The 25932-nt window shown below is 39.7% G+C and overlaps 2 protein-coding genes across 2 annotated transcripts in view; both read left to right on the plus strand.

Annotated features, from left to right (window-relative positions):
- GPC6 (glypican 6) overlaps positions 1-25932 on the plus strand; it is a 1085358-nt gene that overhangs the window by 258917 nt on the left and 800509 nt on the right. The gene's annotated exons all lie outside the window — the stretch shown is intronic.
- LOC309792734 (uncharacterized protein) lies at positions 5036-6403 on the plus strand. Its single transcript, XM_082602503.1, has one exon. The coding sequence runs from the start codon at positions 5120-5122 to the stop codon at positions 5672-5674; it is 555 nt and encodes a 184-aa protein (XP_082458629.1). The 5' UTR covers positions 5036-5119; the 3' UTR covers positions 5675-6403.

Here is a 25932-nt window from a genome sequence, read left to right on the forward strand (position 1 = left end):
ACGTGTACTTTCATGTGTTCCTATACACACACACACATGCACACATACCCCTAGACAGACGTCCAAGAATTTCCCTGTAAAAGTCAGACAGTTTCTACACATTATCAATGTAAAAAGGGCTTAAACTACATTGTGATAGTTCAAGGACAAGATATAAGCACTAAATAAAACTTTAATCTTCAACCTCAAAATGACTTTCTACATAATAGTGTCTTAGTTGATGGAGGGAAAAAAATAAAATGGAAGCACTTTAATTTGCACTTAAGCGGCTTATTTTTCTGGTATGATTATGAAAGTTAAAAGAATACATGCACCAAAGTGCACCTTAATGTCATAGTAAATGTTTTAGTTTAATTGCATTCTGATCTGTTGGACTCTGAGGGAGTCCATCAGACCAGAATGCCAGGATGGCATTCGCTGCTTAGTGAGAGACAATCCTAATAGAGCCTAGATAGAAGGGGCCCTTTCAGACCTGATTCAGTCTGTAATTAAAAGAAAAATCTAAAAGTCGTATCTCTAAGTCACTCTACATTCCTTGGGAAACACAGAAAACATGTGAAAATTCACAGTCTTTAAAAGAACTATAGTTTTAAATTGAAGCGTATTTGTCATCAGCTAAAACTAAAGAAATGTATTAAACTGAATATTGTAATGAGACAGTGTAACCATGCTCTGCAAGACATATTTGACATCTTAATTGTCTTGCCTATTCTAATGTAGAAAGAATCAGCTCTTCGTTCATCATAGAGCTTTTACTAAACTTTAGTATGTAAACTTATGACAAATGATTAAGACACACCAGGCCAACTGGGAAGGCTCTAGTTTTCATTTTCAAGAACCATAAAAAGTTTTGACTTGCAGCTGTTAGAAGCAGGTTAAAATATTATCAGAATACCACCAACATCAGAGCATAGCTGATATATTACTGGTGACTGTAAAATTATAGCATTGTCCAATCCAGGAAGCAGATGGTCCATCTCCCTTGATTTGGGGAGCACTGGTTGACTACAAATTTTACTTGCTGCTCTAGGCTTGGTTTTTACTATTAGCTTGTGAGTTATAGGTTTCTTAAAGTCATTGCCAGGTGACAGATTGACCTGTTAACAAGTCACTTTCTCAAAAAAATTCATTAATGCGTTTTAATCAGAGGGCCAGTTGCAACTGAATAACATTTTATAAAGTACTAGTCTTGCTTTGAAGAAATCAGTAAGTACTCTCACAAGCCAATTTACTGAAATAGGCTTTTAAAAAACTTGAGAATTTAAAAAGAAACATGAAAATTTTTGAAAAAAAATAATTTTTTAAAATCGACTGAAGATATTAAGGCTCCTCATGTTTTAGTCATTTTTTACTGTAATAGTACATGCTTTTCTGTAATTTTCTGTAAATGAGTAGCATGTATGTAATATACACAAAGGAAATATGTCATAAATCTGGAGCACCTTTTATAGTAGGTGACTTACGTGGATGAGGCAAAGTACAGAGACATAGAGAGGGCACTATATCCAGGGCAGGAACCCACCTGATACAGAGGCATCTGTGGCTTAGGAACCAATGAGTTGGACATCAGGATTTTATCTCCATAGCGTGGAGGTCACACAAAGCAATCTCTACCCTATCTTTTACATCTAAAATATCAGAATTTTAACACTTTGATTGTGATTTTAATGGACATGAGGATATGTTTACATATATATGTATAATATATATTATATATATATTAGATTTTGTATTTGAGGAACATTTCCATTAAAGGCTTGAAATTTCAGGAAGTTTAAGAAAATCTTTTAGCTGAATACAAAGCTCTCAGAAAACAATCACCTATAAGGCATTTTGTTGAGCAGGTTTTAAGAATTTGTTGAGTCTATTTTGTGAGTCCTAAACTGGAGTGATACCACCTCTCCTTTCAAAGAGAGATAAAGGAGTCAAAGAATCAACTCCAGGGAGAGATTTCATTTTTAAGGTGAAAGTATAGGTACTACAGGAATTACCTTGATGCTAGTAGATTAGTATACCTGGTAAAGCTACTCGATACACTAATTCCATTTACTTAAATGAGACATCCATTCTTTTTTCGAGCAGTACACTATCTTGGACCTATTAATGTTTCAGAACTTTCTTAAGTTGGCAGGTGCCTATGTGCACCGGGGGACTGTGTTGCAGGCTGATTAACTATTGCTTTTACACTTGTCACTTCTGCTTTGAACTGTCTACCACACCTGCCTTATTTCTGCAGGAGGGAGCCCCATGGGCCTCCATGGCTCTTAATACAGCACAGTCACTCCTGAAACATGTTAATAGATTGTGACAAACACTAAGATAATACATGGCAATGTGGTTTCATGGGGTGATTGGTGGCACAACAGTATTTAATGTGATACTCATTGAATTCTCCAGTGGTGTTGGGCTCATTGCCCAGTTATATGTTTAAAAGAATAATGACATATATCAGGTTGTGTTTGCAGGCAGCCGTTAATGGCGGGCTAACTCCAAAAGTTGGGAAGAGGGCAGGATGTACAGTTTATTTTATCACCTGTAAGGTTTTTGGAATAGACTTTCTTTTTTCATTGTTTTCATTTCTTAGTCTGTACTAGATGCCCGTAGAATTACGAGGTTTTGTTTAAGTCAACTTTATCTTTACCATTCCCATAATTTAATTGATTTATGTATGTATTTATTTATTTGAGGATCAAGCTCTTTAATCCATTGATAGCGCTGCCTCAACACATCGGGCATGTCACTAAATTAGAAAAGAAAGAAAGGATTGAGAACATTTTAGGACAGACGTAATAGGAAGGAAAACTTTATTCCTGCAATGGAATATTCCTTCAAGAATTTTGCTTAACTGCAACTGGATATATATACATCTTTTTCTTTTTTTAATGTTGAACACTTTACTTTTAAAAAATTTTATACAATTTTTAAAGGTTACTTTCCATTTACAGTTGTTACAAAATAATGGCTATATTCCCCGTGTGGTACAATACATCCTTGAGCTTATCTTACACCCAATAGTTCGTACCTCCCACTCTGCACCCCTATCTTGCTGCTCCCACCCTCCCCACTGGTAACCACTAGTTTGTTCTCTATATCTATGAGTCTGCTTCTTTTTTGCTTAACATTCCTTTTAAAATAAGTCTCGGGCTTCCCTGGTGGCACAGTGGTTGAGAGTCCGCCTGCCGATGCAGGGGACACGGGTTCGTGCCCCAGTCCGGGAAGATCCCACATGCCGCGGAGCGGCTGGGCCCGTGAGCCATGGCCGCTGAGCCTGCGCGTCTGGAGCCTGTGCTCCGCAACGGGAGAGGCCACAGCAGTGAGAGGCCCGTGTACCGCAAAAAAAAAAAAAAAAAAAAGTCTCAATTAACTCCTTGCATTCTGTTTAATTTTATTTTAAATTTATATTTTAGGGGAAAAGTTGTGAAAAACTTTGAAATGGATGAAAATAATTGCTGGGTGTCTTCACTGGAAAGCTAGGCAGTATCTAGGCATGTTTCCTCGGTTATCTGATTCTGTGGGGTCTCCTATCTTATTATCTTTGAGCTATTTTACAACTTTGTATGCTATAGATAATTGATAACAATGCAAATTATTCTTGACAATAGACATACAACTTACTTTTGTCCAGAGGAAATACAATTGATTTTCAACTTCCAGCCCTACCCCGAACCCTCTTCCCAGAATAAGCCAGTTTTATATTCATTTGTAATTCATTTCAGTATTCTTTCTTGCTAGTATATGTGTGGTTCTTTGAATTAACTTTTGAACCAGTTATAACATCTTATTTACTGGTTCTCTCATTAATTAATTAGTTAAATATGATCCTCGATAAATGTTTATCTTATATTTGTAGAAATCATGATTAACCCCCTTTTAAAAGTTATCTTTTGATAATATTCTCTTTGGGGCAGAAATTTTAGATGTATATATTGCATATTTATTATATTCCAGTGTTGCTAGATAAAAGATGATAATCTGGCTTTCAGAAAGACCACGTTCCAGGCAGATGAGTGCTAAATCATCAAAAGAAAGTCTGTGGATGTAGGTAGTGTGGGTCATTCAGTTCTCACCTATTCCTTCCCTGTGTTCTTCAAAAATGCTGAAATCCGGAGGCATTTCTTGGCTATCAAATTTGAATTAGCAGCTCTGAGGCAAACCTATGCTTTGCCATGAAAAGAGGTGGAATCCAAAATATGAGTTAGCCTAGAAAGGGAGAAGCTGGTGGTTCACATCTGAATTGCTACTTGGAAGAACATTCCAGTGATTTCTTTTAGCATCAGGGCTGAAGGAAGAGAAAGGAACAAGGGGTTTGATGTTGAGAAAGTTATAGCTCTAATGCCATCTATGGCTTTGGATCAAGAAGGAAAAGAAACAAATATATATGTGTATGTATAAAGTATCACTGCACACCAAATATAAGTTAGACACTTTCCTATAGGTTGTTCTATTATATCTTCCCTTCAAGGCTGTGATTGGGAGTATTGTATCTTGCCTGATTTTACATGTCACACGGCTCCTAAGTTGGAGTACAAGGATTCAAACTCATGCCTCCATGATTTCAAAGACCAGAAGTCTTTTTTTTTTTTTTTTTACGGTACGCGGGCCTCTCACTGTTGTGGCCTCTCCCGTTGCAGAGCACAGGCTCCGGACGCGCATGCCCAGCAGCCATGGCTCACGGGCCCAGCCGCTCCGCGGTACGTGGGATCCTCCCGGACCGGGGCACGAACCCGTGTCCCCTGCATCGGCAGGCAGACTCCCAACCACTGCACCACCAGGGAAGCCCCAGAAGTCTTAATGTTGATTTGCTAAAGCTTTTCCATTCCTTGGGTATTTTTTCTTTGTTCTTTTTTGTTTCTTACAGGAATGAACTTATGAAAATTTTCCACTTTGTCTTATTTTGAATAACTTCTCAAGACCTATACCAGGATCCATGTGTCCCCAGAGACAAGTTGTACTTCAGGATTTGGGAGGGGGGTGGGTTCTGACTGAATTGAATCTGGAATAAGCCTGAGGCAACCTGGGCAAAAACTGTGAGAGCTCAAGAACCCAAGAGAGAGAAGCGGTTGCAACGCCGAGCGGAGGAGGCAGGAACCCGAAGGCAAGCAGGGGCTGGGTGGGGACCATGGCCGGGATCACCACCATCGAGGCGGTGAAGCGCAAGATCCAGGTTCTGCAGCAGCAGGCCGATAATGCAGAGGAGAGGGCCGAGCGCCTTCAGCGGGAAGTGGAGGGAGAAAGGCGGGCCCGGGAACAGGCTGAGGCTGAGGTGGCCTCCTTGAACCGTAGGATCCAGCTGGTTGAAGAGGAGCTGGACTGTGCTCAAGAGCGCCTGGCCACTGCCCTACAAAAGCTGGAGGAAGCTGAGAAAGCTGCTGATGAGAGTGAGAGAGGTATGAAGGTTATTGAAAACCGAGCCTTAAAAGATGAAGAAAAAATGGAACTCCAGGAAATCCAACTCAAAGAAGCTAAGCACATTGCAGAAGAGGCAGATAGGAAGTATGAAGAGGTGGCTCGTAAGTTGGTGATTATTGAGGGAGACTTGGAACGCACAGAGGAGCGAGCTGAGCTGGCAGAGTCCCGTTGCCGAGAGATGGATGAGCAGATCAGACTGATGGACCAGAATCTGAAGTGTCTGAGTGCTGCTGAAGAAAAGTACTCTCAAAAAGAAGACAAATAGGAAGAGATAAAGATTCTTACTGATAAACTCAAGGAGGCAGAGACCCGTGCTGAGTTTGCTGAGAGATCAGTAGCCAAGCTGGAAAAGACAATTGATGATTTGGAAGATAAACTGAAATGCACCAAAGAGGAGCACCTCTGTACACAAAGGATGCTGGACCAGACTCTGCTTGACCTGAATGAGATGTAGAGCACCCCAGTCCCATCCTGCCGCTGCTCCTCCCTCTGACCCGACTCCGCTGAGGCCAGCCTGCCCGAAGCTGACCTTTAAACTGAGGGCTGACCTTTAACTGGAAGGCTGCTTTCTCCTTTCGCCACCTCTCCCACCCCCACCCCTGTGTCCTTTTCGCCAAACTGTCTCTGCCTCTCCCCAGAGATTCCATTTGGGCTAGAGGCTGAGCACCTTTGGGAACAACGTTTAAGGGAATGTGAGCACAATGCTAAGTGTCTTTAAAAGCATGTTGTGATGTACACATTTTGTAATTACCTTTTCTGTTGTTGATATAGCAGCCATTTGTAAAACATTCCAGATAATTCCATAGTTCTGAAGCAGCAGTCTAATCCCTTTCTCACTTTTGGAAGATAACTTTTCAGCTTAACACATATTGCCCTCTCCGTAGAGGAGGGGAAAAGGTATGGGCCTGCCTTACCGAGAGCCAAAACAGCCCAGAGAAGGACTCCATTTTGGGAAACCTTATTGCTCTGTAAAAAGTACCCGCCAAACCAGAAAGGTGATTCCAGAAGGAGTTAGCCAAAAAAAAAAAAGCGCTGTTCAGGTTTTCAGCTTTACGGTATCTTTGGGCAACGTTTTTTCCACCAGAAGTGACCAGATGAAATCAAGATGGTGAGACCTCTGAGACCAAATCCTTGTCCCAGCTCTCCCGTTCCCAGCCGCTCACAGAATGGATCATGTGTCCCTTATTTTGAGACGACCACTTATTTGCTCTCCCGCCTCCTTGAAAGAAAGGAAAGAAAATTATGTTTTACCACTGATTTAGCCATATGAAACTCATCTCATCACCCTTTTCTGGGTCTGAAGCTGCTGTCTTTAATGAAAGTGCCATCTCATTGTGCATTGTATCAGTTAGTGCTGGAGAAATCTTGAATAGCTTATGTACAAAATTGTTTTTAAATTTTATATTATTTTGAAACTTTGCTTCTTTGGGGTTGGGGCACACTGGTCACCCCATCTGGCTGTGAGAGCTCTCTACAGTCTGGGCTGGCAGTGTGCTGATCTTTTAAAGTTTCTTTCCCTACCCAATCCCCCCTTTTTCGTGAGGTTTCAGTGAGGTCAGTTAGGTGTGCATCCTACAGCTTAATTGGCTTAAAATGTACTCCCCTTTGGTGTGGTCTCCTTGGGGGCCGATTGGGAGAAAGAAAAAACAATAGTGTAACTGTTTTGATACTGAACATTGATAAATGTCTTTTTGAAATAAAGAACCAGTCCCTCCAAAAAAAAAAAAAAAAAAAAAAAAAGAACCCAAGAGAGTTGGAGAGAGATACTTCTGTTAGACTTGGGCAAAGAGAGAGAGGGTAGTCACAGATGAGAAAGCACTCATGGGAGTACAAACCAATTTCATTTGAATTCTGGGCTCACTGCAGAGGAACTCTATAACCTTGGGCCTCACTCCCTTCAACTAGTAAAAATTAAAGATAAAAATATTCAACTCTTTAGGGCAAGGAGGGACTGAAATAACTCATGACAGCACTACCGGGGACCCAGAATCTCCACCCGCCCCCTTAACCACAAATCGCCAGAAATAGGCATGCAATCAAGGGACAAAATAGCATGCTTGCTAAGTGAAGGCAGTTGCAAGAAGGGGTGGGCCTTGGCAGTAAGTTGCTTCACCCCTGCAGATGAGTAAATAGGTACAATAAAACCTACCTTGGAGGTTTGGAGTGAGACGATCTTGCAGGGTATGAAGAAGACTGTGTATTAGTTCCTTTGTTTATTTGATTATTGTTCATTATAATTATGGTGACTGTATTTCTGTATTACTTCCTCAGTCCTGGTGTTAACCTCTCCCCCCAGGGCATAGCCTTGAACAAGCTGACCTTGGTCTACTCCTTAACATGGAGAATGAGATCCATGCTTGCTGGTCTTATACTTGTACACACTGTTTACTCAAGTCACTTTAGTCATCCAAATACCATTCTTAATTTGAATCCAATAGTATTCTTAGCTTTTGAGACACTCTTTTAAAGATTGAGACACTTACACCCAAAGGCTATCTTAGAGAAAGAGAAGCCATCATGCTTGAAGCTGGAAGAGAGAATGAGCTTGGCTACATGTGGACTTCTGTGAAATGGGGGCAGGCTGATGCCTTTATGACCTTTCAAGCACCAGAGTCTGGTGTCTTTAATTCTCTCTCACAGTGTGAAGTGTCACAGTATCTTTACTCAAACCAGCACTGGATATGGGTGTGTTCCTCGCCATGTGCTGGTGCAATTTTAGTTACAATACTTCTGCAAGAGGTGGTAATTCAACAGAAGACTTTCTTCAGAGGAACTAGAAATGAGCAATTAAAGGTCATTTTTGTTGAAAATGCCCTAGACCCTTTTTAATAGTAAAATTCAGATCTGGTTGTTGGCTTGAACGAGAGCTGTGGCCTTCTCAGCAGGATTTGTTTAAGGATGACGCCTATGGAAGTTGCAAGCATGGCTAGAGTCCACCGTTCCTTGTACATACCATGTCTCTCTCCTATGGCAGGGCAATCATCAAAAGCAAAATTAATTTGGAGGGAGAAGAAAGGAGAATTTACTGTGAATCCTAAGAAGATGTGTGCTTCCAAACTTGTAAGTTACAGCCATTTGCACAGCGAGGTGATGAAATGAATTCTTGCTCTACCATTTGCTGTCCACAGTGCATTGGGCAAAGTGTCAGGAACATGCTCCCCAAGAGGTAGCTAAAGATTCTTCTCACAAAATGTGCTCTCAGAAACCCATTGTCTAAGAGCGTGTGTTGGAACAGAAAATGAAACGGAGTGTCAGTGAAATAGAATAGCTTCTAGGAGATTGTCTGGGAAAACTGTCAGATGTTCTTCTAATAGGTTTGTACAGGTTCACTCACCTCTGACTCCCTGCCTTATTTCTGGGACTTTCTCCAGGAAATTGGAAGTATTATGCAGTGTAAAGGATTGGAATCTCCTGGGCACTTTAAATGAGAAACTGAACTAATTTTTCCTCTGTTCGGGAGGAATTCTTTTTCTCCGCCGACCTCAAAGCACTCAGCAGAAAGACACCTGGGAGGATGGTTGAGCTCGAGGTCAATCAATGGGATTTTCAAACTGGAGTGCAAGGCTGATTTTCTGCAGAAAATTCCAAGGTGGTTAATTATTTGGAAGTAACAGCAGACACTCAAATACATGACTAAAAGAACGAGTGGATGAATGTACAGGTGTTGTGAATTGAGGAATGAAAAAAGAACCAGTGGTTTCAGCTCAATGGTTCACACTCTACTCACACTTATGTATTTGCCTTAAATATCTTCTGTCTAGATAAAGAATGTAAAATATTGTAGGAATCCTAGCATTAAAAGGGCTATTAAGTTCATTTAGTCCAACTCTCTTCCAGGGCAGATATCTCTTCTAGAACATTCTAGTCTTGGCAGTTGGTAGGTAGTTACCAAGAGATATCCATCCATGAATGAGAGCTTCCTGCAAAATGCAGACTTGTCCAGCATCCTGCACAACTTTTAAACATCCTATCAGATTCTCTGAAAAAAAAATTGGGTTTACAGTGAAATAAGCCCAGAACCTAAATCCATCTTACTAGAAACATGAAGTACTGTTGTGCAATATTAATACACTCTGAATTTTCTAAGAATATGACTATGATGTAAATCCAAGAGAAAGCTGTGTTTGTTTCATTTGGAGATCTTTATCAAGAACTGTTCATTTTTTCCAGAAAATCTTATCAGTGGGAGCTATGCCATTTGTAATACTTAATGTGCTTGCCTAATGTACCACTGTTGGTCTGTATCTATACTGTTATGTTTGTAGTGATAGTACTTGTAGGTCAAATATCTTCCGTTGCGGAGCACAGGCTCCGGACGCACAGGCTCAGCGGCCATGGCCCACGGGCCCAGCTGCTCCGTGGCACGTGGGATCCTTCCGGACCGGGGCATGAACCCATGTTCCCTGCATCGGCAGGCGGGCTCCCAACCACTGCGCCACCAGGGAAAACCCCCGGACTATTCTTTTACCTCAAGTTTAGCCATGGCCCAAGATGACATACTTTCAAATTTTCTCCTTTAGATTCCGGTTGGGGTATTATATTCATTAAAAATTATGTGTATGGACAGTTATACTACCAATAGATTTGTATAAAGGAATGTAAATGGGAGTTCAAATTAATTATTTAAAAAAAGGAAGTTTGGGGATTTACCTGGTGGTGCAGTGGTTAAGAATATGCCTGCCAGTTCAGGGGACACGGGTTCAATCCTTGGTCCGGGAAGATCCCACATGCCGCGGAGCAACAAAGCCCGTGCGCCACAACTACTGAGCCTGCGCTCTAGAGCCCGCAAGCCACAACTAGTGAAGCCCACGCGCCTAGAGCCCGTGCTCCGCAACAAGAGAAACCACCGCAATGAGAAGCCTGGGCACTGCAATGAAGAGTAGTCCCCACTCGCTGCAACTAGAGAAAACCTGCGCTCAGCAACGAAGACCCAACACAGCCAAAAAAATAAATTAAAAAAAAAAGGAAGTTTGATTCAATCCACTTAAAAATCACTAGTACAGACTTTGCGTTTGTGACTGTTACTGGGGCCTTCACCAGCTTTGCTGCCTTCTAGATATGCCATGATTCAACAATGATTCTCTTAAATTATTTTTTATGAGTGAACCTAATATTCTTGTTTTTTAAATTTTATTTAAAAATACTTTTTTTAACATCTTTATTGGAGTATAATTGCTTTACAGTGGTGTGTTAGTTTCTGCTTTATAACAAAGTGAATCAGCTATACATATCTCTTCCCTCTTGTGTCTCCCTCCTTCCCACGCTCCCTATCCCACCCTTCTAGGTGGTCACAAAGTACCCAGCTGATCTCCCTGTGCTATGAGGCTGCTTCCTACTAGCTATCAGTTTTATATTTGGTAGTGTATATATGTCCATGCCACTCTCTCACTTTGTCACAACTTACCCTTCCTCCTCCCCGTATCCTCAAGTCCATTCTCTAGTAGGTCTGCATCTTTATTTCCGTCCTGCCCCTAGGTTCTTCATGACCATTTTTTTTTTTTAGATTTTTTTTTTTTAGATTCCATATATATGTGTTAGCATATGGTATTTGTCTTTCTGTTTCTGACTTACTTCACTCTGTATGACAGACTCTAGGTCCATCCACCTCATTACAAATAACTCAATTTTGTTTCTTTTTGTGGCTGAGTAATATTCCATTGTATATATGTGCCACATCTTCTTTATCCACACAGTGTTCATTGCAGCTCTATTTACAATAGCCAGGACATGAAAGCAACCTAAGTGTCCTAATATTCTTGTATTCTACTTAGTGCAAAATCCATTACTTACATTACTGAGTCAATTTTAATTTTATTTATTTGCTGAACCAAAATATATTGGGTGTCATTATGGGTCTGGTACTGAGCTAGGCAGTAGAGGTGCAACTGATGAAGAAAACACAGTCCTGTCCCTCAAGCAGGCTGTGCTCCTGAGAAGGACATGGATGGACAGACTGGTCATTGCAGTGCAGTATAATGCAGGGCCATGTGCACATGTGCTGGGACAGCAGGAAGTGGAGTGACACTTCATCTATACTCAAGAGTCTGGGAAGGCTCAGAACAAGTGGTGTTTAAGCTGTGACCTGATGGATGAGAAGGGATGGAGGGCAGAAGAAGAGGTGTAGAAGAGAAGCTCATAGCTTTCCATCTAGAGAGAATAGCATTGCCAAGGTCCAGAGTATAACTGAGCATGATAATTTTGTGATTCCAATATTTGTGTTTGGCACAGGACTTAAGGAGGAGTGTGGCAAGAGATGAATGGAAATTAGACTTCTCCATAAATAACTGCAACTCAGATGCATTGGAATGAACACTATAATAAATGCACAGACCAAAAAATAATGCAGTTATGTGGGACGTGTTAGATTAACCTCAATTAAGGTGAACAGTAATACATTTCTTGGAGGAGAAATTATTTAAATTCAGGGGATTTTTCAAGAATTAAGAGTGTGAACTCCCCAAAATTATATGACCCAAAGAACTATGAAGAAGTCCTGGGAAGACAAACTCAGTAACCCAGATCAAAGAACTTATGCATATATTGTTATTATATAGTAAATTGGGCTAAGTTGGACTTCTATCTTCCATGTGTACTCAATGGTTTACACATGTGCTTATGTATATTTTCTCTTGTCCTAATACAGCAGTATTTAATATAGGAAGTCTGACGACAAAGTATGTAACTTAATGACCAATAACTATGAGGGGATGCATAGACATAGATGAAAGTTACATTTTGAAGCAATATCTGCCCTCCAAAGATTAATCATCCCACTCTAGCCTTTTCGTCAAAACTAAGGCCTGATTCGAGCTCATTTTCCACTAATGTCTTACTCTGAAGGAGCCAATCTGATACATAAAGTATTTCCTTAGATTAAATCATATTGATGTAATCAATTTAATCAGTTATTTTGCATATTTGGATTTTAAGTGCTGGGTAAAAGCAACACTACACGTGGTTTTCATGTCCATTGTAGGATATGAGAAACTATCGATTTCTGCCTCCTTTGAGGCCAGTCTGAGAAATATATTCCCAAAAAAAGAGACTATGAAGAAGAAAAGGCTGTGATTATTCCTAGTGTCCCTTAAGTATTGAGTTTTTATTCCTATTGAGATCTGTTTTAAGTTAAAAATAAGGTACTTCTTTCTTCTAGAAACAATAAATGCTGGAGAGGGTGTGGAAAAAAGGGAACACTCTTGCACTGCTGGTGGGAATGTGAATTGGTACAGCCGCTATGGAGAACGGTATGGAGGTTCCTTAAAAAACTACAAATAGAACTACCATATGACCCAGCAATCCCACTACTGGGCATATACCCTGAGAAAACCATAATTCAAAAAGAGACATGTACCAAAATGTTCATAGCAGCCCTATTTACAATAGCCCAGAGATGGAAACAACCTAAGTGTCCATCATCGGATGAATGGGTAAAGAAGATGTGGCACATATATACAATGGAATATTACTCAGCCATAAAAAGAAACGAAATTGAGCTATTTGTAATGAGGTGGATAGACCTAGAGTCTGTCATACAGAGTGAAGTAAGTCAGAAAGAGAAAGACAAATACTGTATGCTAACACATATATATGGAATTTAAGAAAAAAAAATGTCATGAAGAACATAGGGGTAAGACAGGAATAAAGACACAGACCTACTAGAGAATGGACTTGAGGATATGGGGAGGGAGAAGGGTAAGCTGTGACAAAGTGAAAGAGCGGCATGGACATATATACACTACCAAACGTAAGGTAGATAGCTAGTGGGAAGCAGCCTCATAGCACAGGGAGATCAGCTCGGTGCTTTGTGACCGCCTGGAGGGGTGGGATAGGGAGGGTGGGAGGGAGACGCAAAAGGGAGGGGATATGGAAACATATGTATATGTATAACTGATTAAATTTGTTATAAAGCAAAAAATAAAAAAAAATAAAAAAAATAAAAATAAGGTACTTCTTTAAAACAGTATGTAAAGGCATTTTTAAATTGTCTTTAAGCGGTATGTTCTTTAAAATTCAATTTAGTCTTTCATTTCTCCTTTAAATATATAGGGATATGTGCTTTAATTTCAGGAGAGTTTTTGTTCCTTTCTCTTCTGAGGTTCTATTCTCCTTTTGGTTTAAAACCATGGCTGGGCTTTAATCACAAAAATTTTTGAATGATAATGCTTGACTATACCGCTGTCATCTGAGCACTGACATTTTAAAGACCCAGGTTGGAAAGGATGATGGGATTTATTATAGCATCTGAAGTGGTATCATGTTAAAATCTAGGTCCCCATACACAAATTTTAGAAAGAGACCTCTTGCCCTTTATTAATTGCAAAAGTGACACCAGGGGGAAAGGACTATCTCCTTTTTGTAGGCCTCCCATCACTCACCTGTGAAAAAGAGGCTGAGTGAAATTTACCTATGGGCATCCATCTTAAATGATTAGTGGGAGTTAAAGTAATTATTATAAATTATAATAATTTACAGCTCTATGAGTTGTAAAAGGTTAGATATTACGGAGTTTCGTTGTCATAAAGGCAGACACTTAAAGAAATATACACTTACAGACTGTACCATAGATCTTCCAACATTTCTAGTCACTTTGCCTTTTATTATTTTACTCTATATGATATGATCAGTGTTGCAATCATGGTTTTTACAGATGCCTACTAAAATTGCAGTATTTTATGGGAAAGAAAAATAATCTTTCATACTGGCTTACATGCAGTTCAATTTGATTAGGTTCTTAATCACTCTCACCTAGCCTCAGCCCCTTTACGAAATTGGTCTGCACTAGTTTACAGCCATTGCGCTCTGAACAGTAAATCCTAAGTTCTCAAGTGAGCTGTCATATAATTTATTAAGAATGCTGATCTGCTGTTATCAGGGTCAAAAACAAGCCCTTTGAAGATTGGTTTATTTTATATCACCACAGGATCACCAAATTCAATTGTAAAAATTGCTAACTTTGAGTGAGCAAACACGGGTATGGGATTACAGTTGCAATAAACTTGAAATTCATCATCATCTCTGGATGAATTTGTAGGCAGCAATTGGCTTAATTTATGCATATGGGTTACAGAACAAGAGAGACATAAGTCAGCATCTCTCATCAGTTGACATGCAGACGGTCACTGGGAACTGGTGACTGGTGAACTGGAAGTGGAACTGGTGCCTGGATTTGGCAAGCAGTCTCGAAACAGTACAACTAGATTTTTACCAAGCATGCCCATAATGATGCCATTCAGGCTGTAGAATTGTAGATATCTTTGAACATTTGAATATGAAGTTTTGTGGCAATTCCTAAGACAACATGGCAAATGAATTGTGAGCAGGCATGAGACTGGCAACAAACATATTTATCAGTGCTACTTGAAACCGCGTGTTCTAGATTAGCAACTATGGGTCTCTCTTATGGGTCCCAAGACAATGTGTCTATGAAACACAAGTGGAAAATAAGCCTGTATAAAATTTTTTAGGAAGAATGGTAAAGATGTCTCAGACATCTCTAAGAATACTTCTAGGGAGGACATCTTGATATTATCGAAGAAGAAAACATGCATAGTATCAGTTCAACCTATCTAAAGAAACATTGACTATTTATAGTTTCACAAGTATGCATTAGTAATTGGCTCTTTGCCCTCTTTATTATTGCTTCAACACAGTATTGAACTTTGGCTTCCAAACTTTTTGCCTACAATGTACTATAAGAAATAACATTGTTAATTACAAAGCAGTGCATACATACTATACACAACGGTAGCAAAACCTTCACAAGAAACACCCTTAATTCATATGATGAGCTCTGAAATACTCTATTTGTTTTAAACATGAATGCTGGGCTTCCCTGGTGGCGCAGTGGTTGAAAGTCCGCCTGCCGATGCAGGGGATACGGGTTCGTGTCCCAGTCTGGGAGGATCCCACATGCCGCGGAGCGGCTGGGCCTGTGAGCCGTGGCCGCTGAGCCTGCACGTCCGGAGCCTGTGCTCCGCAACGGGAGAGGCCACAACAGTGAGAGGCCCACGTACTGCAAAAAAAAAAAACAAAAAAAAAAAACCTGAATGCTTGTGGACATGTGCTAAATGATTTCAGGTCCTGCCGTTTGAAAGATATGCAAGCCAGGGTGAAGTGAGAGAAACAGGTGAAACCTTTACTTGGATGTTCTTGCTTGCTATTGAAACATGAAAGATAAGCAGTACCACGACTGCTTGCCTAGAGATTAAGTAGGCAAAGTTACAATTAAAGAGCTTCTGCAATTAACGCTGTGCCTGTAAGAGTCCTTAGCAGCTGGGAGGTGACTGAATGGTGAGCATTATGTGCTTTTTGCAATAGATCTTATGCTTATCTGTAAGGTAGTCTTAATTCATAGATTTATCTTTCCTTGCTGGACTCCAAGCTTCTTAAGCAGTCTCTTCTTATCCCTTAGCACCAAGCACAGTACTTAACCTGTTGCTTGTGTGTTATAAATGGTAATTGAATAAGTGAATGGATGGATGAATGACTGAAGAGAACAAAAGAGATGTCCTCGTCATTTATTACAGAACTTTCCATGTGCCAAAAGCTGTGCTAGGACAGTGAGTACTACAAACGTAAATAAGACAGGCTCATAATGACTGGTTTGGGGTATAATAGCAGTGGGTATGAGCAAATGGCTGTGGGATAATGAACCTTAGGTCTTTCATAACAGTAGCATAGAGGAACAGCTTCCTTCTGGACTCTGTCCCTGTGTCCTGGAATTGCAGCCACAGTCTGGGAATGAAAATTGCAAAATGTGGGTCAATCACTTTGGTTTACCTTTTCGTGACATTAACCCTGCTTGTGATGCATGGTGACTTTTCCTTTAAGCACACCTATTAGCCATGGTCCCCACTCTCCAACGTTCCTGAAATAACTACTCTATTTCACGCCTTTTCGCCTCTCTGGGGAATTCTTTACGGTATGTTAGTAGCTGGAAATGGCTGGGAAGAGCCAATTTTCATTGACATAGATGTCAGTGTGGGTTGTGGAAATGGCAGATTCCACTGGTCTAGGGTCATTTTAAGTGAATTTGAGGACTTAACCAATTGAAAGAAAAAGGCAACCAACAACATACAGTACTTGAACTTCATGTCATGGTGCACCTGAACTGGCACATACTAGCCAGTGAGAACTCACTTAAATTTGCAGGAATTTTGGGAACCTATTATTAGGCACAGTCATTATTTAAAAACCACACTGTATAAATTTACAGTTAAATTAATTATTAAGAATAGGGGGCTTTCCTGGTGGCGCAGTGGTTGAGAGTCCGCCTGCCGATGCAGGGGACACGGGTTCGTGCCCCAGTCCAGGAAGATCCCACATGCTGCGGAGCGGCTGGGCCCATGAGCCATGGCTGCTGAGCCTGCGTGTCCGGAGCCTGTGCTCCACAATGGGAGAAGCCACAACAGTGAGAGGCCCGCGTACCGCAAAAAAACAAAACAAACAAACAAACAAAAAGAATAGGGTAATAAATTCTCAAAATTTATCACTTTCTAATCATTTTATTATTCGTTACACTCTTGAGGTCTTCATATCTGTATGGAGGAAGTGTTATGTGATGGTGTGTTGCTACACACCTGTTCCCAACTTGAAATTCAGTAACATCATTTTGGTAACTAGAAATGAGAGTATTTATCCCTTGGAAATTGGCAAACGATAAATCAGGGCTCCCCTTAGAAACCTAGAGCTGGTTGTTAAACATTTGCCAACACAGCGCTGACTCCATCTCCAATATCTCAGCTACTGGGATTGATGGGCACTGAGAAGGGAAAAAAAAAAGAATAAACAATGGTTCTACACTTTAGTAAACAGTTAATCATGGCCAATCGTAGTAAGTGCCATTGTAGATGGTTTAGGAGATAGTAGAGCCAGTACACAGGTTTCCATACGTTCTCTGTTCATGAAGTTCTTAGTCTTAGTGTCTGTATCACTCATGGTTCTTCAGAGAAACAGAACCAAGAGTATATATCTCTCTATCTATATATAGAGATATATATACACATACACACACACACACACATGCTATACCACCTACATATTTATGTGTGTACAGTGTGTGTGTATATATATATACACACACACTGTGTAACCTACATATATATATGTGTGTGTGTGTGTGTGTGTGTGTGTGTGTGTATACAGAGAGAGAGAGGTGTATTTTTAGGAACTGGCTCAAGAGATGTGATTGGGGGGCCGGCAGTTCTGAAATCTGTAGGGCAGACAGGCAGTCTGAAAACTCATAGCTGATGTTGCAGTCTTAAGGCAGAATTTCTTTTTTCTCAGGGAAGCCTCAGTTTTTGCTCATGAAGGCTTTCAATCGATTGCATGAGGCCCGCCCTCATCCAATTATAGAGGGTAATCTCCTTTACTTAAAAATCATACATCTTAACCACATCTACAAAATACCTTCACAGCAACACCTAGATTAATGTTTCATTAAATTACTGGATACCATAGCCTAGCCACATTGACACAAAACTGTAATTTTTCTATGATGCTCCTAGACTAGAGGAAATACTATTTTACTTCTTGTTAAATTCAAACAACTCAGTATTTATATCCTGAAGAACTTAGTAGCCATTTGAAAACATAATACACATAGAATGTAAGAAAAAGATAGGTGTACATCACAACGAAAGGGGAGATGAGGGTGTGGGGTTTCCGATACCTTGACTTGGCTTTTTGGTTATCTTGTTCTCAGACACCTACAGATTATAACTGGTTTTCCCTACTTAGATAACTTTCAGTTTGATTTTGAAATACAGAAATAGTGAGATCAAGATTTCTTTACTGGACTTCACTCTCAGAGAACTATCTTGAAACTAAAAATTAACTTTTTGGATGTTGAGGAGATTTTATTATCATTTAACTGCTTCCTATATGAGCATTTTATATTGAACATACAACCTGGTGAATGTAATACTCAGAGGAGTAGGAAAGGAAAGGTCCCCTTGGGAGACTGCTGAGTTTATCAGGATGGCTATTTATCAGAAGGTGAATCTCTTGGGAAAGCACGCTCATTAATTCCACTGTCCATCTTTCCCCAGTTCATTTTCAATACACCTCTGGGGTGGGTAGTGCCTTTTGATCGTTTCTCACTCCAATGTTTTTCTGATTATATTAATACTTAAAACAATTTTTTAATTAATTTTCATTGGAGTATAGTCGCTTTACAATGTTGTGTTAGTTTCTGCTGTACAGCAAAGTGAATCAGCTATACATATATATCCCCTCCTTTTTGGATTTCCTTCCTGTTTAGGTCACCACAGAGCCCTGAGTTGGGTTCCCTGTGCTGTACAGTAGGTTCTCATTAGTTATCTATTTTATACGTAGTATCAATAGTGTATACATGTCAATCCTTATCTCCCAATTCATCCCACCCCCTTTCCCCCTTGGTATCCATATGTTTGTTCTCTACATCTGTGTCTCTATTTCTTCTTTGCAAATAAGATCATCTAGATTCCACATATATGCGATAATATACGATATTTGTTTTTCTCTTTCTGACTTACTTCACTCTGCATGACAGTCTCTAGGTCCATCCACGTCTCTACAAATGAGCCAATATCATTCCTTTTTAAGGCTGAGTAATATTCCATTGTATATATGTACCACATCTTCTTTATCCATGACAACAAGATTCAGAGATATAATGAGAAGAGGCTGAGAAAACTCAAGGAATGACAAAATAATTCATCTCTTCCCTTTTGCTGTGACCTAGGCTCAAAAAACTTTTACTCTTATTAAATATCCTTCCTCCTATGGATTTAGAATAGTCAACTACAACACTGATTCATCAGTTAGCTTTGAGATTACATTTTACATTGGCTTTGCGTTAATTTTTTACCAAAAAAATGGTGTAATAAGTTGAGTGGCTATTTTGTGGCATATTTTGAATTGTGGAATCACATCATTGTTAAGATTTGCTGTTGTCCCTGTGAAATTTAACCACAATTTTGTTGAGCTATTTCCTATGCCAAAGAAGACAAGTTGCAGCAAATAATTTTTTTTTCTGAAATCTTTCTATTCTTTACTTTTTTAAACAAATACTGGGAAATAATATGCTATGCATTCTTGTGTGTGTGTATGCGTATGCACACGTATGTGTCTACACTTACAAATTACTGACAATTGTGTTAGGACAGTGCTTTCATAAAATGTCTCAAAATTTTACATGTATGAATTAAGTAAGATATGTCATGTTAAGACAAGGAGAAACCTCTTCTATTTAAAAATGATCAAACTATTGACAGAGTTAACAATTTTATAATATATTGAGTCAAAGTAAGATGTGAGAAAAAGGAAAGATCACTTTTGGCACTGTCGCTGCTGCATGCTCTGTAAGACCATCTTGATTCAAGCAGTGCCCATTCTCTATCCCCCAGGCTCCTCACCCCTTGTTAATTCTAACCACTCTTTATTCTATGCCCCATCTTCACCCTCCAGACCATCAGCTTTTCTAAATAACAGAAGCAAGGAAATGGTAAAGACCAAAATCATTGGCAGAAAATCTAAGGAGGTGGGATCTATACCATCTAGAGCAGAATGTTTGAAATTGTTTCTCTGCAATTCTGGGAACAGATTTAAACAATTAACTCATGGGTGCCACTCAAAGGATTTATTTTTACAAAATGCAGCATGAAAATTTTATAACTAAAAGCATTAGTATTTAAAGTCTTTATCAGCAAGTTGACAACATCAAGGATGACACTATCATAGGTGATTTGAGTGATAAGACCCACTGAAGTATACTGAACATGAATTGAATTTCTTAGAACTTGTGTAAAAGTTTGAAGATTTTTCATCATGGTATTGAACAACTTTGTTAAAGAAAAGCAACCCTTTGCGAAACGGAAGGATCATTTATAATAATGCTTCACAATGAAAAATTTTGAAGAAGTGCTTATTTGGAGGTTTGGGGAATTTGAACTTAAAGAATGAACTAGAACATACATTTGAAAAATGCTTTCCTAAGGTCTGCCACTTCTTATTAGCTCATATAGGAACTTTATGACACCAAAAACCATCCAGAACTATTAACTCCAATTTAAATTTTCTTAGCTATCAGAAACTCTAGCTGTAAGTTCACTTATTTTAGGGTATTTTCCTTCCCTAAACCTGTTTCCTTGGATTCTTTGCTCCAGTCAACGTCCCAGGCACTAGATGAACGAAATGATTGGTTATTTGAGGTGACATATCAAATGATGAGGAGACTCTAGCTTGGTACCAGACACAGCTAATTGACTGCGGGGATTTTAATAGTTCAAGGATGAGAGAACTTTGGCATAGAACGTATGCTCTGAAGAGGGCCAAGTCTAAGACAAGTACGGCACTCTCATCAAATGGTATTTGGAGGTTCAGACGTTGAAGTGCTCTGTGTTGTGAGACCATGCCATCTTCTTTGTACTTTTTAAAGTGTTTTGATTTCCTACCTACCTTCTAGGAAGTTCCAGGGTAGTAATTTCCCTCCACACTCCCAAACACTATAAAAGCCAAGAGTTTGTCTATAGTCTGTGAAATGTGACTCATTCAGGGTACTTCATTTTTGTTGTTTGTTTATTTGGAATGTGCATTCTGAGGCCCCTGCGTGACACCTCCGAGGACAGAGAGTCTCCTGCAGGCGACCCACAGAAGCTGACTTCTGTGGTTAATGAGGTCCTCCTGTCTCCTGCTCTTTCCCACCGTGCCACTCACCAAGTCTATTCCTGGCAGCTTTCAGACCCTGGGCCATCCCTGGAGGGAGCTCGATCTGGCAGAAATCATATTTCTGCTGTCACCTCAGCATCTTGGAGTGAAAACAAACACCTGGGCAGACATTTGGGGAAAGACGTTGTAAAGGGTGACACATAGTTGAAAGGAACATGTAGGAGGAACAGCCCCATCTCTTCTGTCTTGGAAAACAGATGACAGTTTATGGTCTGATTGTATGTCCCCAAGCCTTTGCTCACTCTCTAACTTCCTGGTGGAATGCCTTTCTTCCACATTTTCGATTTCTTTTGTTTATTTTAGAGCTAATGATGATTTCTATAAAAACACAGGGACTCAGGAATTCACTGGCATGAACTTCAGGTGCCCTAAGAAAGCAGGCACCTGTGTAAGCTGATTTCCTGACCTTGTGTCTCATCTTGCGGGATGTGAACCTATCATCATGATTTTCACATAAATTTTTCAATACATGTTTGATATGTCAGGGTACAGTCATCATAGTTTCAATCCCACATTTTCTGCCTGGAACCAGCTATTTAGTATCTTTATTATTAGTGATCTTGGAGGTGCCTGGTGGTACTCCAGTTGAGCTAAATATTGTATCTAGTTATGTACTAGATAACATCTAGAGAACCTAAGGGGATTTGAGAAAGGAGTGTGGGTGGGAAAATCTAAAAGGACAACACATTTTCCTTCCTCATAAATTACAGCTTTGGAAGAATCCCATTGTTAATACAAATACTCTTAAGTGTCAGGAAGTATTTAAACTGAGAAAAGTTTCATATTCTTGATCTTTGGAGAAATTGGAACAGGAAGGGTGAGAGGTAGTTCTTTATACAGCCAAGTAGCTGTTGTGTCTGATTTCAGAAAGTCAATATTTCAGGTGTTACAGGCCCTGTGGTCTCTAACTACTCTTTTGTTCTAACCCTAAAGCAGCCATAGACAAGGCATGAATGAGTAGGTGGGACTGTTTTCCAATAAAACTTTATTTATGAGGGGGGAGGGGCAACATAGGGGTAGGGGATTAAGAGGTACCAACCATTATGTATAAAATAAGCTACAAGGATATATTGTACATTGCAGGGAATATAGCCAATATTTTATAATAACTATAAATGGATCATAACCTTTAAAAATTGTGAATCGCTATATTGTACACCTGTAACATAATACTGTACATCAACTATTCTTTAATAAAAAATTTAAGAAAAACTTTATTTATGGAGAATTAAATTGGAATTTTGTAAAACTTCACATAGCACAAAATATCATTCTTTTGGTTTTTTAGAACCATTTTGCTCACAGGTCCTACAAAAACATATGGTAGGCTGGATTTGGCCCAGAGGCTATGGTTTGCACACCCCTGTTCTAGGGCCAAAACTAAAATAAATAAATGAACCTACTCACAACAAGTTGTCGAGTTGTCCTAAGTCTTTTTGGCTATTCAAAGTCATCAGGTTGTTTTGGCAGTTAGCAGTGGCCTCAAATTAGGGGAAGAGAGGAGCTGTTCAAGAGTTTAATTCCTCCACAACCTTCTTACCTAGTGATGTGTTAGCAAGGAAGCAAGGCTGTCTCAATGGACCACAGGTTTCATGGGCGCTGGTCCTGTGTGTTTGGGGACATCATCGTGGTCTTTTCCTAGGAACTCTAACAAGAGCTTTGCACCAAAGAGTTACTCTTCCTATAGCAGGATTCTTCAACATTCTGGTGATCTCCCCATGTGTTCACTTTCTCTCTCCATCTTTTTTATCTCTGTCTCTCTGTCTCTTTCATTATCTCTCTGCCAGGGACCCGTACAGAGGAGGAGACATGAGTTGACTTCTTAAGGACACTTTAGTTCAATTAAAAAAATCTAACAATGCTTTGAATTAATAAGGCAGCCTCTTACATATATTTCCATGACTATACATACACACACAAGAAATAAATTTGGTTTAAATATGTCCCACTAAGAAGTATCTTTCTCTTTTTATTTATCACTTGACATAAAATACTGATTTTCTTGGAGTGATTAGAGATTATCAGACCTCCAATCCAATCTAATTTCATGAATGTAGATCCACAGGGTTTCTTCCACAAATATCCTAAATACAACTATTTCCCTCAGGTCATAATGTTTGTTTTCTTTTGGTCAGTTTTTCACCAGAAGTCCCATGCATTTTGTTGTAAACTCAGTTGTAATGATTCAGAAGTAGAATGCAGTCCTGATGTACTAAATCTTGAGAAATGGACATTTCATTTGTGCATAATATAGTAGGAAATGGAGTAGGGGGAAATAGGAAACAGAGTAGGGGGATTTAAGAAAATGGTTTATAACAGGTCAGGGAAAGGAACATTCTGTAAAGTTGTTAATATTAAATATCCATTTAATCTGGAAAAAGAGAGTTGCTCTTATCAGTTAGCCTTGGTATTTTATAAAAAGAAAATTAGTGATTTGTGGACCATTTGCTTTTGATAAAGCCATACTTACTCCTTCCCAGTGTTTTCAACTCTAGAACTACTTTTCTCAATGGGATGTATCAGAATCACATGTGGGAAAATTGCAAAATTCACATTGTTCTATCCCATCTCTTTCTGGCATGGTCAATACCTTCAAATAGGAACTCATCAGGAGCACACCTGTAGTTGAACAAGTTGAGTTACCACTCGATGCAGGAAGTGAGGATACACCATGGAGAACCAAAGGGTTTCTCAGTAAGAGGGACTTCAACAGAATCTTCTGTAGGATTTGGATTTGGGTAGGTGATGTTGGGAAGGGTTCCAAGAAGCAGGGCTTCACCCTAGATCGGAGGCTGTCAGAAAGCAGAGGTAATTCTATAATAATGTATCTCAATAAATGTGACCAGCAAGGAGGGAGACTAGGATGAAGATCAATCTGTAAAAGGTAAAGAAGTACAGAGGCTCATTTTGCCTGAGAGAGAAGGTGTTCAGTACTTTTGGGATGGCACAATCACCTTGTTTCTGTCTGTGCTGAGACAATTTTTAAAAATTATTTATTTATTTATTTATGGCTGCATTGGGTCTTCCTGGCTGCGCGCAGGCTTTCTCCAGTTGCGGCGAGTGGGGGCTACTCCTTGCGGTGTGCGGGCTTCCCACTGCGGTGGCCTCTCTTGCTGTGAAGCATAGGCTCTAGGTGTACGGGCTTCGGTAGTTGTGGCACACGGGCTCAGCAGCTGCGGCTCACGGGCTCTAGAGTGCAGGCTCAGTAGTTGTGGCGCACGGGCTTAGTTGCTTCGTGGCATGTGGGATCCTCCTGGACCAGGGCTCGAACCCGTGTCCCCTGCATTAGCAGGCGGGTTCCTAACCACTGTGCCACCAGGGAAGTCCCTGAGACAAAATTTTGATGTGGCCTTGCTTTGTCTCATTTCATCCTGGTCTCAGGGTAATCTTGTCTGAGGTGGGTGTTCTGTGAGGTTGTTTAGGTGTAATAGTTACGGTGACCTGGCTGTGGGTACCGGGCAGGCTGGCTTCCGAATGTTAAGGGCAGCTTGTTTTTTTTCTTTCTGAAAATCTACCCCCTGCCCTCCTTTCTGTCACCACTGTGGTGGCTATTACTTTCTAATGACATATTTCCAAGTTTTTATTAAAAATATTTTAAATGTATAAAAGAGGAATGATAGTAATATAATAAACACCATGTAAATATCAAGCAACTTATGAAATAAAAGATTATAGATAAAAGTATTTGAGCATTTCTCTCAAATCCTAATTCCTCCTGGGAAGAAACCATTATCTTGAATTTGATGTTTATCATTCTCAAGTACAATGCATTTTCCTTTCCTTTTAAAAAAATATATACCTAAGATATTTTGTGGTCTCCTTCCTTTCCAGGAATTATATAAGATCTAACTTTAATACAGACCCATGATTCTTTTTTATTCTGGGGTTGTTTTAAGTAGTCACTAAAGCATCCAAGTGCATGAAACAGACAACCTATACTTCAAACAGGGTCATGGGGACATAATTTTATATAAGTACTGTTAAACATTATAAATGAATTATAATCATCACATCAAGTACTCGTTCATTTGTATTTTCCATGCCCTACAGTGATTTTAATCACAGGAACAATTTGTTGGTTTTATTTAGCAAGATGTTGGATGGATTTTCTTTCTTCCTGCTGGCTCTGTTAAACATTTTTGACACTGACGGAGCTGAATCAATTGGAAATTCACATTTTATGCAATAACAGACCATTTTAATTTCATGAAGCAAGGGCTTGGCTTCCACTTGCAAATAGCACCGAAGAAAGCAATATTGTCAAAAGAAGTGGTCCAGTATATCGAGAGATAAATCTATTGAATTAAGCCCAAGACTTTCATTACCTTTTGCTTTACATTTCCATACAACATAAGCATTAATTAAACCCATCAGTGCCTTCCTCCTTGCAGGAGAACATTTTCTCTCTGACAAGAAATGTTAACCGAGGGAACAAGTGGCACAGGAGTCCAGCCATTAAAATCACACTTGCTTTCACTGGGAGGAAAGCTGATGCGTTCTGACGGTCGGACGAGCAGAAACAGAACACAGCGAATGGTTGCCATCTTTTCTTGGCTGTCTCACAGACTATGGTGATGGGGCTGAATGTCTCTTGCCTCACTTGAGGTTTCCAAAGATAAGCACATGTATAACTGTATTGCATCTCTTGTCACCCGGCGTTACTTGGTACATTTCAAAGGAAAGCAGGAAAATCGTCGTGGTCTTCTGGGGTCTTTAATGTACCTTCACTTACATGACAGGGGCTGGAACTAAATGTCAGGTCTCTTAGTCCCTTTGGGCTGCTACAACAGAAATACCATAAACTGGGTGGCTTAT

The sequence above is a fragment of the Mesoplodon mirus genome (genome assembly GCF_964341445.2).
Source record: "Mesoplodon mirus genome assembly, chromosome: 17".
NCBI classification, from domain to species: domain Eukaryota; kingdom Metazoa; phylum Chordata; class Mammalia; order Artiodactyla; family Ziphiidae; genus Mesoplodon; species Mesoplodon mirus.